Raw genomic sequence first — 16186 nt, 5'->3', positions numbered from 1 at the left:
TTTTTGAGCTTCTTGACACAGCGAGGAGTAAAGGAGACTGGGTTCAACAGAAGGGATGGAGTCTCCCATGGCCTGACTGATTTACTATATACCAGAAACTGGCATAAAATATATAGCTGGCTCCTACATCGGCTCATAGCTGGTGTAGGTCTCAGTTTCTCATGCATGGACAGTCAACAGATGTACCTAATTTATTAAGAGGCCTGTGCCTCTTAAAGGGCATCTATGTTTTATTTTATGCAAATAAGCCGCTAGGAGCAACGGGGGGGGGGGGGGGGGGAAGGGGCCGTTACACCTTAGGGGCTCAGCTCTTTCTGCAGCTGCCGCACCCTCTCCACTTTGACAGAGACAAGCAGTGTGAAGATGATCACGCCTGGCCCTGACTTCTCCTAAAATCACTGAAAGTTCAGAGGGCGTGTGAGTAAAAACTGTTTTAATTTGTGGGATGACCCTTTAATGAATAGAACACTACTAACTGTGCAAATGTCCACGTACAGTATTGTACATTTTCAACAAGTAATGCCATGGTCCTAGAGAAACCACCACTTCTTTCTCCTTGAGATCAGTAGGGCTTCCAGCAGTCAGACTTTTCAAATATTTAACTGATAATGCACCATTTAACTGATAGTGGTGTATGCTTATTATTTATTAGTATTATGTTACTCACTTATATATGAAAGAACCCCTTCAAGAGAATTCTGGATAAAGCCTGCACGTACGGTATTTGCTAGGTGCTCTCTGCTTGTTTCAGGCTGCTCATCATGGGAGGTTGACTGTGGCTTTGTATTGCTTTAATTTGTCAGGAATGTGGAAGCTTGATGTGCCAGGATATCTTTTCAGGAGTAGCAATGTTATGCATGCTTAGTTTGGTAATATCTCCAGTTCTTACGTTGGGTTAACAGGACCCAGTCTGATGACCTTCCAGGATGATCTTACTTGTGGCCGCAGCAGCTCCAGAGTCAAAATCAAGGTGCGAATACTATGTAAAATATACTTTGCATCATGTATGCATGATGTGTGCACTGTGTGTTCACTGATGGACGTCTGAAGACCCTGGCCTCATCCTGTGGCTTTGGAATCCAGTATTTTAGGGTTATACAACTGTCATTTTATGGTTACATTAATTGGCTTTGGTTCATGTGACATTAATAGGACCGTACCTGCCTGTAGAGGCTAATGTGAGGGGATAGATATGGAATGTGATGGAGCTAGTTCCACAAATATACAACACCTAAATCCCTTTGAGATTCCTTACAAATGTCCAAGTCCACCACATCCTATAAAAATGAATACGATCAATGGTTCTTTTCTGCATTATACAATTAAATCAGAGAAAATCTAGGTGCTGATTATGGTCTACAGTGATATTTCCAGAATTCAGTTTTAGTCTGAGCTCAAGGACTCCATGATTGTGATCTTCTAGTATCTATCTACAATATTAGGAGATTTTGCCTTAATTTCCCCAGAAGAGGGACTAAAGTAAGCCGTATTTATCACAAACTGTGAAAAAGAATAATGAAAGGGATTGGCTGGATTAGAAAAAACCATTTTCAAGTACCCCTTTAAGAGGGGAAGCCTTCTTTCCACCCTTATGTTTTAAAGAAAGCAGAGAATGGATTGAAAAAGGGTTTCTTGCTCTTGAGGGTCTGGCACAAATGTATATTACATGGCAGTTCATCAATTTCTATGGGAATTATGCAGTACTTAATTTCTCGTGTGGTGGAGCTGCGGGGAACTAGCACAGTTTGTTGCCAGGTTCCCCAACAGATTACAGCTGATCACTTTGGGTTTTAGCAGTAGGAAACCCTGTGATCATATTATTTCCAGAGGACCCTCAACAAAAAAGGAGGATTGTACAGGGGGCATGACATTTAGCTTTATACTTCTCTAATAAGTGCCAACTGTCAGGTGGTGCGTCAACAAAGAAGGCACTGAAGAACCCCACATATTGCACACATACCTTTTATTGCCAACTTTGATACTGCAATCCTGAGAAATTTGGATTTTAACCTATATGCAAATGAGGGTTTAAGTGCACCGAGGGGATATTCAAAATGCTTGGTGCACCATAGCTCCTCTGCTTTTCCCTGTCAGCGTGATTGACAGAGATAGGATTCCCAGGAGTTACTGCACCTGACCCTGAAATCATTGCACCTGCGCAGTTCATTTGAACTGGGCGCATATGCAGAAAAGCACTCTGTTCTGGACCAGCCTGTCGAAACTCTTCTGCATATGCCCAGAGTTCAAATTAATAATGCAGGTTTGGGATTTTAGGATCAAGAATGTTGACGCCTCAAAAGCTATGTCAAGGCTGTAGTGGGGGTGGCTGGGAAGAAAAGTCAGAGGAGCTTCAGTGCACCAAGCAGCACGGTCCTGCACTTAAAACCTAATTTGCATTTGGATTAAAAACCAATTTTTTAAGTTTTTCAATATGTGAGGGCAATGGGGGAGATTTAGCAAAACTGTTGTAAAGGAAAACTGGCTTAGTTGCCCATAACACCCAATTAGATTCCGCCTTTTATTTTTGTGTTTAGTTTAATAGCCATCTTGCGGGTAACACTCCCATTAAAATGTGTTTCCCCCAATTTTCCACATGAACTGAAGAATTCATTTTGCAATTCGTGGTAAAAAAAGCATAGTGAACCCCTAGGAAGGACTGTCCACTCAAAAGTAATACAACGAGGCCAGTTCCATTCATCTCTGGAGGACATCAATGTAGAGAGCACCGATAGACACAAATGTACAGCAGCCTGGACGTACCGCTAATTATGGCCAAAGTAAATCCAGGCTTCCAATGTTTTATCCCCGTAACAAGCCGTGACCTTTAAGACGGCAAAGGTTTATTTTATGATCTCGTCCTGTACAGGACAGGAGATGGAACTGCAATAATAATAAGAGCAGGATACGGGCGAACAAAGAGCAGATTTAGCTTCTTTAGCACGGTCCTCACAAAACGCCCGCATTCTCAATTTACTAATTGGTTCGACTTTAAGCCTGTCTTTCCTTTTCCTCTTCTCTGGCAAATCTACTTTACATACTTATAGAGCTTCATTTCTAAAGGGAGGTCATTAATATTTGAACTTGTTTCTCACAGGCGGCTTTACTAGATTAAAGATGTACTGCATGTGAAGCCGCATTCATCGTAGCCTGTGCTCATTGTGACCCATGCCACTCTATACTAATCGTGGCTCCTCCATTGCCCTTTGCTAAACCTGCTTTCAGGAAATTAGCTCTGAAACTAAAGTCAGGGTTACATCTGAGCAAACACTCTGGATAAACTGCATCGTACAATATTACTAGGAAGACACAGCACTTGAATTAACTCAACGTGAAGGATCTGGGGGTGGCAGCCATGGATGCAGGATTGCTTACACTGATAATATTCATAGCACCATGTACATTTTTCTTCCCTTGTTCATTATGAAGAACGGCAGATTTCTATCCTTTAGCTCATGGTTATCCCAAAGGACGGCAGATTCCTATCCTTTAGCTCATGTTCATCCCAAAGGACTGCAGATTCCTATCCTTTAGCTCATGTTCATCCCAAAGGACGGCAGATTTTTATCCTTTAGCTCATGTTCATCACAAAGGACGGCGGATTCCTATCCTTTAGCTCATGTTCATCCCAAAGGACGGCAGATTCCTATCCTTTAGCTCATGTTCATCACAAAGGACGGCAGATTCCTATCCCTTAGCTCATGTTCATCCCAAGGGACGGCAGATTTCTATCCTTTAGCTCATGTTCATCACAAAGGACGGCAGATTCCTATCCTTTAGCTCATGTTCATCCCAAAGGAGGCAAATTCCTATCCTTTAGCTCATGTTCATCCCAAAGGACGGCAGATTTTTATCCTTTAGCTCATGTTCATCACAAAGGACGGCAGATTCCTATCCTTTAGCTCATGTTCATCCCAAAGGACGGCAGATTCCTATCCTTTAGCTCATGTTCATCCCAAAGGACGGCAGATTCCTATCCCTTAGCTCATGTTCATCCCAAGGGACGGCAGATTTCTATCCTTTAGCTCATGTTCATCACAAAGGACGGCAGATTCCTATCCTTTAGCTCATGTTCATCCCAAAGGAGGCAAATTCCTATCCTTTAGCTCATGTTCATCCCAAAGGACGGCAGATTTCTATCCTTTAGCTCATGTTCATCACAAAGGACGGAAGATTCCTATCCTTTAGCTCATGTTCATCACAAAGGATGGAAGATTCCTATCCTTTAGCTCATGTTCATCCCAAAGGACGGCAGATTTCTATCCTTTGGCTCATGTTCATCACAAAGGACGGCAGATTCCTATCCCTTAGCTCGTGTTCATCCCAAAGGACGGCAGATTCCTATCCTTTAGCTCATGTTCATCCCAAAGGACGGCAGATTCCTATCCTTTAGCTCATGTTCATCCCAAAGGACGGCAGATTCCTATCCTTTAGCTCATGTTCATCACAAAGGACGGCAGATTCCTATCCCTTAGCTCATGTTCATCCCAAAGGACGGCAGATTCCTATCCCTTAGCTCATGTTCATCACAAAGGATGGCAGATTTCTATCCTTTAGCTCATGTTCATCCCAAAGGACGGCAGATTTCTATCCTTTAGCTCATGTTCATCACAAAGGACGGCAGATTCCTATCCTTTGCCATCCATTGTGATGAACATGAGCTAAAGGATAGGAATCTGCCGTCCTTTGTGATGAACATGAGCTAGATTCCTATCCTTTAGCTCATGTTCATCACAATGGACGGCAGATTACTGTCCTCTACTTCATGTTGATCCCAATGGATGTCATTTTCCTATCCTTTAGGTCTCATGCACACGACCGTTGTTTTGGTCCGCATCCGAGCCGCAGTATTTTCGGCTTGGATGCGGACCCATTCCCTTCAATAGGGCTGCAAAAGATGCAGACAGCACTCCGTGTGCTGTCCGCATCCGTTGCTCTGTTCCGTGGTCCGCAAAAAAAATATAACCTGTCCTATTCTTTTTCGTTTTGCGGACAAGAACAGGCAGTTATATCAATGGCTGTCTGTGCCGTTCCGCACATTGCGGAATGCACACGGACCGCAAAACACACAACGATCGTGTGCATAAGGCCTTAGTCTGGTGGGCCCAATGGACTTCAGTCCAGCGCTGGGTAGAGCAGTAGGAAAGATGGAATAAAGATGGAATGAAGGTACAGTGATACAGTTACTCAGACTGAAATCACTGTACCTTTATTCCTTTCCTACTGCTCTACCCAGCCCTGGACTGAAGTCCATTGGGCCCACCAGACTGAAATCACTGTACCTTTATTCCATCTGTTCAGTTGTGGATTCTGCCGGGATTCTTCGGCAGAATTTCAGCTCTGGATTTGCAGTCGATTTCTCCTTTATGCGTTGCAAACAGCTAAATATGGGGTAGAAATCTACAGCTTAAATTTACATGCTGTGGTTGTAAAATCCGCACCTGCAGGTCAATTTCAGCTGTGGATTTCTTACACGGCGTGTGCAGGAGTTTTGTTTAAATCTAACAATGTTGTGCGCTTTTCAGGTGGCCTTTATCTAATATTATATTTCGTTTAAAATGATGAAACTAGAAAGTGTGATAACTATGGCATTAGGGGACATGTAGAAGAAGGACACAGTCCTATACCAGAAATGTGTTCCATTGTCTGTAAAGTTCTCCTTCCAGTCATTAGGATATGTGTAATACGTGGGACATGGAGTTATGTAACAGCACACTCAGCATGAGAACGACTGGCTGAACTTGCCTGAACGTCAGTTATTAGTGTTTCTTGTCACATGTTAGTAAACATTAACTTTTTCCCTGTGAGTTACATTTTATTGCATCCAGTATATTCAGGAGAGCTTGGAAACATGAGACTATGATAATTCAGTCACATTCCAACAGGAAAATGATAATTAAGTTCTGTGGCTTATTGTTCAATATCGATATTCTGTAAAATATATTACTGCAACTGTTCTATGCTAACATAATAAATACGAATTTATTTGCAGAAAATCGTGTTAAAAAATGGCTATTTCCTGGCTGCAGAGATCCGTTATAGGGATGTAGAACACTGTGCCTTGCAGTAACACGGATAGGGAGTCTGCTGTGGTAGTGAAATAATACTATGAGTCGGTATGACATGCAGATGACAGGCGTTGCTCTTAGAATCACTGCACACTTCACTTATTTGGGCAGCCACAGGGCCAAAACTGACCAAATAACTCTAATATGAACTCAGCCTTACAGGTCGATGTTAGCGCCAAGAAGAAGCGCACTCCTTTTACACCGTTGTCAGCTGATTCCACATAGATGTCTACAGAACCTGTTCTATTAAACGCTTGTACAAGTAGAGCCCCCTGACAGAGTGTAGAGGGTGTCAGCAGTAAGTTTGTGTTGACGTCACTGATTATTTTGCCCTTCCTCTGATCCGTCAGAACAATAACCCTCTAAAAATGGATCCTGTCTGTTGAGCATCCACCTTAGAACATATAACTGCACCGCTGAACGGCAAATATATTTTTATTTTGCCACTAATACAGGACAAAAAGTGCTGTAATTTTCCACTTCACCATACAGCGGCTAATAAGCCCTTTTTTTCATACAAATACAAGCCAAAAAATGCTTTAGAACATATAACTGCACCGCACAAGGGCAAATAAGACATAGAAATATTTCCCTGTAATAAACCCTGTTAATGGCTGTAATACCCCAATAACAAGAACAGTTTGCTGGAATTACAGAGCTGTATAATGGCAATTTGATGTGCCCAGTCAGTGCAGCAAGGTGTAATAGGATTGTTCCTATTGTCCAGGCTGTAACCTCCCCTACTGAACCCTGTTCAACATAAATGCTGTGGAATGATTCCTCCCTATCCTTTCCCTACACCTTGAATAATCTTTCCCTGAACTTGTAAAGAGTTTTTTTTAGCACAATTAAGTCTTTCCTTGCACTGTCCCTAGCGCCTGCTGATATCTCTCTCTGCACTAAGTACACTGGAAAATGGCTGAATCCAAGATGGTTGAGGCTATTTATAGGGCTGTGACATCACAGGGCTGGCTGCTGATTGGCTGCATGCATGGCATTATGGGTGATCCCACCTTCCCAAAGTTCCTTGCTCCATGTCCTCACACGTGCAGCAGCCATTTTAGGAAAAAATGCGATTCGTTACCACAAAGCTTGAGGAAATTCGGATTCGGTGCAAATCAAAATTTTCTTGAAATTCGGATCGAAATTCACTTTGTCAACTTCGATTCGCTCAGGCTCTAGTAATGATTGTGACATACAAAGATTTGCTTGATTGATCATACATCATTGTGCAAGATGTTTGTATTTTCTCACTCACTTAGTCCCCAAGATCATTTCATGGGGTATTCCCATCCCAGTACCCCTTCCGATCCACTGCTTTTCACAATATATCAAGCACAGCACCATACATTATACAGTGTCTGCGCTTGATATTGGAACTTGGAATGGGACTGAGCTGCCCAAAGGCCATTTGACCCATGGGCATGACATCACAGGCTAAGGAAGAGGATGCATTGCTCGCCCAAGCGCTGAGTCCCACTTCCAACAGTTAATTGGCAGGGATTCTGGAAGTCAGACCCCGACCGAGCGATCTGATGTTGATTACCTATCCTCAATTCATATCCTTGGTTCATCAATATTTAAAGAGGTATTCTGGTTGGATTTTTATTCCCTGTCCTTCTACTGGGACCCCCACCTATCACAAGAACGGGGCCCCGTCCTTCTTGCAGCCCCCCTAAAATAATTGGAGCGACTAGTCACACATGGGCCTTGCCGATCCATTCATTTCTATGGGAGTTCCGGAGATAAACAAGTACAAGGCTCAGAATTCTCATAGAAATGAATGGAGCGGCCGCACACATGTCTGCTCCGTTCATTTCAGGGGGGCTGCAGGGGGTATTCCCTGTGGATATGGGATAACCTAATCTAACCGGAATACCTCTTTAAGTCCCATATAACTCCCTTAAATAAGACACGGTAAACCTTTAACAATGTATTCATCATTTTGTATCTGTATTTTTCCAGCCCATTGACGATATAAATTCTATGACTAACACAATCTGGTGGCTACGTTTTCATTCTGACATTATCTTAAGAATTCCCAGATTTACTGACTCATCCGTTCCTCTAAGTATATTGAGATAATGTAGATGAGGTTGTATATACATACTCTCCGGAGCTGGCACAAGCCAGTAGGAAAGCATGAGTGTTGATAAAGCAGGAATGAAAAAGAAAATGTGCAAGAATCCGTGAATCTTTCCATTTACATCCTCGAGGCATTTCTTTGATCCAGTGCCATTAACGAGGTTGTCTCAAACCACCTTCATTATGCCCTATTAGGCCTCGTCCACATTTCTGTTTCATCTGTGAAGATGTCCGCGAGGGATCCGTGGTTGGTCTGTGTGTCCGTTTTTATCATCCATGTGTTATCCGTAATTCACTTACGTTGCTCATCTGAAAATTAATTTCCAAAGAATCTCCTATTAGTCTTCAGTGAAAAACGGACGCACCACATTGATTTTCACAGACCCATAGACTTCTATGGGCGTGCTTGGTCCGCATCATGGATCAAAGTAGTGCATGTCTCTGTGTTTTTTTTTCACTGACCCACAATCAGTAAAAAAAATACTTAAATGTGAACAGACACATTTAAATCAATGGGTATGTGTGCTGTCCGTGGAAAATCTGTGAAAAACGGAAATGTGGACGAGGCCTTAGCACCTATGAACGTCTTTGAGGGTCTTACCTCAATTAACCAGAACAGAGAGACGCCCATTGTCCACACCACTGTTTGAGAACAGGCTGCCCGCTGAGCTTTTTATATTGTCGATTGGCGCTCGTCATGGCCATGCATCGGGCCTGTACAAGGACCCCCGTGGTATAAAATGCAGTTATTATGATGAGATGCCCCCCTGAGCCCTGTAGCATGACCACATGAGCATTTTTTTTACTATTTCAGTAATTTCATTATATTGCAAACATAATTATTATATTATCGTTATTATCCACACGGATATGTTACACTTATATATACTTTTCCAGAGCCTGCTTTTTACTTTGGAGATGTGGAACTGTACGTGGATGAAAGTGCGGGATACATAGAAGTACGTGTATGGAGGACTGGTACTGATCTGTCAAAAACTGCCACTGTCACCGTGCGGTCACAAAAGACGGAGCCAGTGTCAGCCATAGGTAAGTCGGACCAGAGAAAGCTCGTGTGATTACATTGTGAGCACTGTTTTGCAGAGTGACTAATGTGAGCGTGGTTGCAGTACTGCACCACAGCCTATGTTACCACCATATCCGTGGTTAATACAATAAGGGACTGTGCCAGGGTGTTCTTGACAACCACATAACTATAGGAATAAATAGCTTAAAATATGTTGCTTTCTTTCCTATTCTTTACTGTTATAGGTATGTGGTTGATTTTACTTTTAATTTCATGTTTGCTCCACTGGTGACATGTTGAACCTCTAAACAGGATGGTGCACATAAAAATGACTCGATAAAATAGAAAAATTTTGATTTCTCAGTGGTTGATACCTTTTAAAGGCTAACTGAAAAGATGATGAAAAAAATTGCAAGCCTTCAAGACTACTCAGGTCTTACTAAATTTAAATATACCTGAGGAAGGGCCTCGGAAACTTGCAATTGCATCATCATCTTTTCACTTAGCCATTAAAAGGTATTAACCACTGAGGAATCTCAATTTTCTTTGATTTTATCTTTTATTTACTGGCTAACTTGTTACAAATATATATATTATTTACTTTTACAAAAATAAGTAAACTGTTTTTAAAACATCATTATTTTCATCATGTGCCATTTATTCCGACTTCTGGTGCCTGTATGAATGGAGCTTCTCCCTGACTTCTGTCCAGGTGTATAGAGTGAGGGACAGAAGTATTTGAACACCCTGCGATTTTGCAAGTTCTCCCACTTAGAAATCATGGAGGGGTCTGAAATTCACATTGTAGGTGCTTTCCCACTCTGAGATAATAAAAAAAATAATAATCAGGAAATCACATTGTATGATTTTTAAAGAATTTATTTGTCTTGTACTGCTGAACATAAGTAATTTGAACACCTGAGAAACAGCAAGAATTCTGGCTCTCAAAGACCTGTTACTGTGCCTTTAAAAAGTCCACCTCTACTCCACTCATTAATCTAACTTAGTAGCACCTGTCTGAGCTCTCCACAAGGCTGGAAAGGGCTACGGGCAATTGCCAAGCAACTTGGTGAAAATAGATCAACTATTGGAGCAATTGTTAGAAAATGGAAGAGGCTAAAGACGACTATCACAGAGGTAAACCACCTAAAATATAACTTTTAATAGAAAATATAAAAAATTACCATGAATCCCTCACGTGGGGACAATAGAACAAGACAGACAGACACACCAACTCACGTGGGCTGGATCAAGGACAGGTGGGAAAGATGGTATGACAGGGAAAGGGCAGACCAGAAGGGTCCCTAGTAACACCCTAAGGTATCCCTTACTCGTGCTCAGCCCAGAGATGCACCCAGATGGTGGGAGCACTCTGTCCCCGTACCTGCCCTATCTGTCCTTAGAACAGCCCTAAAACACACAATAGACCCTTATGGATGCCCAGGTCATATAATATAATGAGATATATATACCGAAATGATTGTAAAAATTCAATAAGAGGTTCTCGTCTCGACGCGTTTCCCCATTAGATTTGGTTCGTCAGGAGACCACTAGAGAAAAACCAACGCAGTGCCAACACACCGCTATGTCTATACATATACAATCCACACAAGGAAAATAAACCAAGATACTGGAGCACCAAAGAAAAACACCTTCAAACCGCCTGACACACAACCAAATATACAAAGATAACGCAACAGTTGGGATGATGTAACACCAAGGCATGCGGCAAACGAGTACAGACATCTACCTAGAAATTAGTCAACGGTGCTGTATTTGTCAATTAAGCAGAGCATGCAGCGGAAGGGAGTACCTATCAACTCCAAAAAGAGATAAACCGTGCTGTACTTATCTTTGAGAAGTGTGTCCAGGTGGTTTGGGGTGCTCCAGGGGGCGACTGTCAGTCTCCCTCGGACTGGGGCTCCATGCAAGATCTCACCTCGTGGGGTATCACTGATAATAAGAAAGGTGAGGAATCAGCCCAGAACTACAAGGGAGGAGCTGGTCAATGACATGAAGAGATCTGGGAACACAGTTTTAAAGGTCACTGTCGGTAGGACACTACGCCGTCATGGTTTCAAATCATGCATTGCACTAAACTTCACTCGTTGTGTTTGGAGGGAAAAGAAGGATGAGTTGCATCCCAAGAACACCATTCTTACTGTGAAGCATGGGGGTGGTAACATCATGCTTTGGGGGTGATTTTCTGCTAGGGGACAGGACGACTGCACTGTATTAAGGAGAGGATGAGTGGGGCCATTTGAGTGAGATTTTGAGCAACAACCTCCTTCCCTCAGTCAGAGCATTGAAGATGGGTCGTGGCTGGGTCTTCCAACATGACAACGACCCAAAGCACACAGCCAGGATAACCAAGAAGTGGCTCCGTAAGAAGCATATCAAGGTTCTGGAGTGGCCTAGCCAGTCTCCAGACCTAAATCCAATAGAACATCTTTGGAGGGAGCTGAAACTCTGTGTTGCTCAGCAACAGCCCCGAAACCTGACAGATCTAGAGGAGATCTGTGTGGAGGAGTGGGCCACAATCCCTGTTGCAGTGTGTGCAAACCTGGTCAAGAACTACAGGAAACGTCTGACCTCTGTAATTGCAAACAAAGGCTTCTGTACCAGATATTAACTCTGATTTTCTCAAGTGTTCAAATACTTGTGTTCAGCAGTGCAAGACAAATAAATTCTTAAAAAATCATACAATGTGATGTCTCTCAGAGTGGGACTGCACCTACAATGTGAATTTCAGACCCCTCCATGATTTCTAAGTGGGAGAACTTGCAAAATCGCCGGGTGTTCAAATATTTCTGTTCCTCGTTGTATTCATGTGATTTACTGCCCATACAGTTGATTTCAGTGCCTCTGCTCCATCTCCTCTGAGCATGTTTGTCTATTTGTTTGTCTATTCAGAATATGATCTAATAATGATGACCCTGGATTGCTGTAGGAAATATACTAATAAAATGAATTTGTTTTCTCAGCTGGCATTGACTATGTAGGTATCAGTAGGAATCTGGATTTTGCTCCCGGCGTTAACATGCAGACTTTCCGTGTGGTCATTCTGGATGACTTGGGACAGCCGGTGCTGGAGGGCATAGAGAAGTTTGAACTCGTTCTGCGTATGCCAATGAACGCCGTCCTCGGGGAGCCCAGTAAAGCCATTGTATACATCAATGACACCGTCTCTGACTGTAAGTGACATTTCCATTTCTATCATGAGAAGTCTTGTATCAAGTACAGTTTTTTTTTACTGCTTTCTCATTTTGTTGTGATGCCCCCAACTGGCACTTTAATGGGTGTCATTGCTCACACAAGCTCTGCACTCGACATGCAGATGCCAGAATTTAAGAGAAATTCTCCTAATATGTTTTTTTTGTAATTGTGCATTAAAAAGGTATATCCATATCATTTGGTCATAGCATATCGTTAGGATGATCGGTTTTGACCTTAAGGAATACTTAGTGCAAGACCATGCAAAATTGTATGCTCCAACGGAGAAGACGTACAGTAACTCAACATTCTGAAATCAGATTTATACAACGCACTTGTGTTTTTGTCCCCAGTGCCAAAGTTCAATTCAGGGAGGCCATGTACATGGGGCACGAGAAGGATGGGAAGATCACAGCCATGGTGTACAGAAGTGGGGATGTCAGCTACAAGTCTACGGTTCGTTGTTACACTCGCCAAGGCTCGGCACAAGTGATGATGGACTTTGAAGAACGACCAAATACAGATAGTTCAATCATCACATTCCTTCCAGGTACAGCAGAATCTGGCTCCATATCTTGACTGCCCCTAGGCCCCATGACCACTTGCCATGTGCCATTTATAATGCCTGGGTGTACCTGTAACCCCTGCACCCCCTATAGCTTAGAACACTATTCTTAGTTATAGCTGTTTCTGAGACATTCAGGGATCTTGGAAAGATGAGTGCAATCTCTATTAGAGCTGTAATGGCAGACATATGTAATACATAAAGGGGTTCTCTGGTTTTATAATGTTTTTTACTTGCCCAGAGTACCCCAAACACTGTCTATTCTTGCCCTATATGCCTGCTTTTCATGTTTGAACTTTCCTTCCTCTTTTCACTGCTTCCTGGCAGGATGTTTACATGCAGAACTTCCTGTTTTCATCAGCTTGCTGCAGCTTTCTAGCCAAAACCAGCGTGCTTTGCTCTAAAATGTTTCACAGGTCTTGCTCTGCCTAGGTAACCTAGAGAGGGGAGGTGTAGGGAGTGTGACTACTGTATAAAGAACAGTATGGCAGGTGGAGCAAGCCCTGAGAAACATTGCAGAGGAAAGCATGTGCGTTTTAGTTAGAAAACCCAGCAGGAAGCTAATGACCAAAGGGGGAGAAAATGACAGACAAGATAGGTAAATAAGGTAAAAGCATGCAGTGTGGGGTACTCTGAACAGACAAAAAAAATCATTATGAAACGGGAGAACGCCTTCAAAGGGCATCTGTCAGCAGTTTTGCACCCATGACACTGGCTGACCTGTTAAATGTGCACTTGGCAGCTGAAGGCATCTGTGTTGGTCCCATGTTCATATGTGTCCGTATTGCTGAGAAAAGTGATGTTTTAATATGTGCAAATGAGCCTCCAGGAGCAACGTGGGCGTTGTCATTACACCTAGAGGCTCTGCTCTTTCTGAACTTTTATTTACAAGACCAGGTGTGATGACGTTTTCACTGCCTGGTCCTGTCAATCAAAGTGGAGAGGGTGCGGCATCTACTGAGAAACCGGAGCCTTTGGCTGTGACGGCAACACCCCCGTTGCTCCTAGAGGCTCATTTCCATATATAAGAACATCATCTTTCTCAGCAATGTGGACACATAGGAACATGGGACCAACACAGATGTCTTCAGCTGCCAAGCGCACATCGAACAGGTCAACAAGTGTCATAGGTACAAATCTCCTGGCAGATGCCCTTTAAGGAAAAGTTAATTGCCATTTTTGAAGCAAGCAGAATAAGAGTCACTACCTAGTAAAATTGACTTGTAAACCTTTGTATTTTTTCAGAGGCAATAATAAAGTCAACAACTTAAAGGGTTTTTATGGGATTAGAAAAACTGTTTTTTTTTTACTTCAGTGAAGCTGAGCTGCCATGCCAGAAACATCCCATAGACAGTGGAGCAAACATGTTTTCTAATCCTTCAAGTTCCTTTTCAGTTTTTGGGGGTTTTTTTGTCATTTTTATGTAGTAGCTTTTCAACCCAGATCTATATGCACTCTGCAGTTCACTGATTTTAATGGAAGCATTACCATAGCTCAGAGATGGCGTTCAGTAACAATAGCCCTTTTTGCTAGTGGTTGATCCCAACGCACAGACCCCTCAGTGACATGTCAGAATATAACTAAAAGAGAAGGTTCACCATAGCAATCTCTGTAGGTTTTCATCCATTACTATAGACCAAATTTCTTATTGATTTTAAAGGTGAGACAGAACGTCCTTGCGTTGTGACGCTGATGGACGATACCATCCATGAAGAAGAGGAGGAGCTGCGTCTTGTCCTTGGAACTCCCAGAAGTGAATCTCCTTTTGGAGCCTCCATAGGAGAACTCAATGAGACCTTAATAAAGATTAAGGATGATGCAGACAGTAAGAAAAGAATACAAAGAGGCTTTCAACTATCGCTAAGAGTCACTACCTAGTAAAATTGACTTGTAAACCTTTTTATTTTTTCAGAGGCAATAATAAAGTTTGGAGACACCAAGTTTAGTGTGAGCGAACCAAAGGAACCCGGACAAATCGTGGTAGTAAAAATTCCAGTTGTTCGTCAGGGAGACACATCAAAGGTCTCCATTGTGCGTGTGCATACAAAGGATGGCTCTGCTACCTCAGGGGAAGATTATAACCCTGTGTCAGAAGGTACACACCACTCCATTTAAATACCTCGCCCACATAGCAACGCGCTGGTATTTGTCTATGACGAACATATTGACTTCAATGCAACGAGGCACACACAAGAAGGGAAGGCAGTGCACTGGGGCAATAGGGACGCACAAGGCCACGCCATAATAATATGCACTTGAATAATGATTTAGATTAATTTATGAATGTATAATTTTATAATCTCTAATACTAATATTATTCATAATAATAATTGATTGAAAATATGTCCTGAATTCTATCCTGATTATTTTCTTAATATAACCTTACAGTAAATGGAGTTGCATTTTTCTGATACACAGCTCCAAATCCTCTGCTTACACTGGAAGTTAGATGTTCAAATGATGCCTGCCCACAGCCACCACTAGGGGGAGTATTTAAGCTAATGAAATAATTATTTGACGTTTAAAGGGCTTATCCAGGATTTTTTTTAAATGAACATAAATCAGGAAAGGTAATAAAATAACCAGTACTCACCTTGTAAATCCCCACCACTCCAGTGCCGCCACTCTGGTTGCCTCCACTGAACTTTGTTCACTGCAACAATGGGGGTGCTACACAGGGCCGGCTCCAGGTTCATGTGGGCCCTTGGGCGATAAATCCCAGTGGGCCCCCGTGAGGCATTTTTTTACATTGACATGTCCCCCTGTGGCTCCCACACGGTATAATGACCCCCAGTGACCCCTATACAGTATAATGACTACTAGTGGCCCTTCACACAGTATAATGACTACTAGTGGCCCTTCACACAGTATAATGACTACTAGTGGCCCTTCACACAGTATAATGAACCCCCAATTCCCCCCCCCTGTATTATGACCACCTGTGGCCCTGCATTCAGAATAATAACCCCCAGTCGCCCCCATTCAGAATAATGACCCCCAGTAGCCCCCACACGGGGGGAATACTGTATGGAGGGGGCTCTGGGGGTCATTATACTAAATGGGGGACACTGAGGGTCATTATACTATGTAAAGGGCCCTCACAGTATAATGACCCCACAGCGACACTCCATGCAGAATAATGACCCCCAGTCGCCACCACACTGGGGGTTATACTGTATGGAGGGGGCACGAGGGGTTATTATATTTAATGGGGGCTCTGGTGGTCATTATGCT

At 42.7% G+C, this 16186-nt stretch overlaps 1 protein-coding gene across 1 annotated transcript in view; it reads left to right on the top strand.

The window, feature by feature from the left end:
* FREM2 (FRAS1 related extracellular matrix 2) overlaps positions 1 to 16186 on the top strand; it is a 188168-nt gene that overhangs the window by 124597 nt on the left and 47385 nt on the right. Inside the window, 5 exon segments of the mRNA XM_044283639.1 lie at positions 9048 to 9197; positions 12159 to 12372; positions 12741 to 12937; positions 14613 to 14777; positions 14865 to 15047. Coding sequence (XP_044139574.1) covers positions 9048 to 9197; positions 12159 to 12372; positions 12741 to 12937; positions 14613 to 14777; positions 14865 to 15047 — 909 coding nt within the window.

This window comes from Bufo gargarizans, chromosome 3 (assembly GCF_014858855.1).
Source record: "Bufo gargarizans isolate SCDJY-AF-19 chromosome 3, ASM1485885v1, whole genome shotgun sequence".
In the NCBI taxonomy this organism is placed as follows: Eukaryota; Metazoa; Chordata; class Amphibia; order Anura; family Bufonidae; genus Bufo; species Bufo gargarizans.
This window is presented reverse-complemented; position numbering and strand designations above follow the sequence as displayed.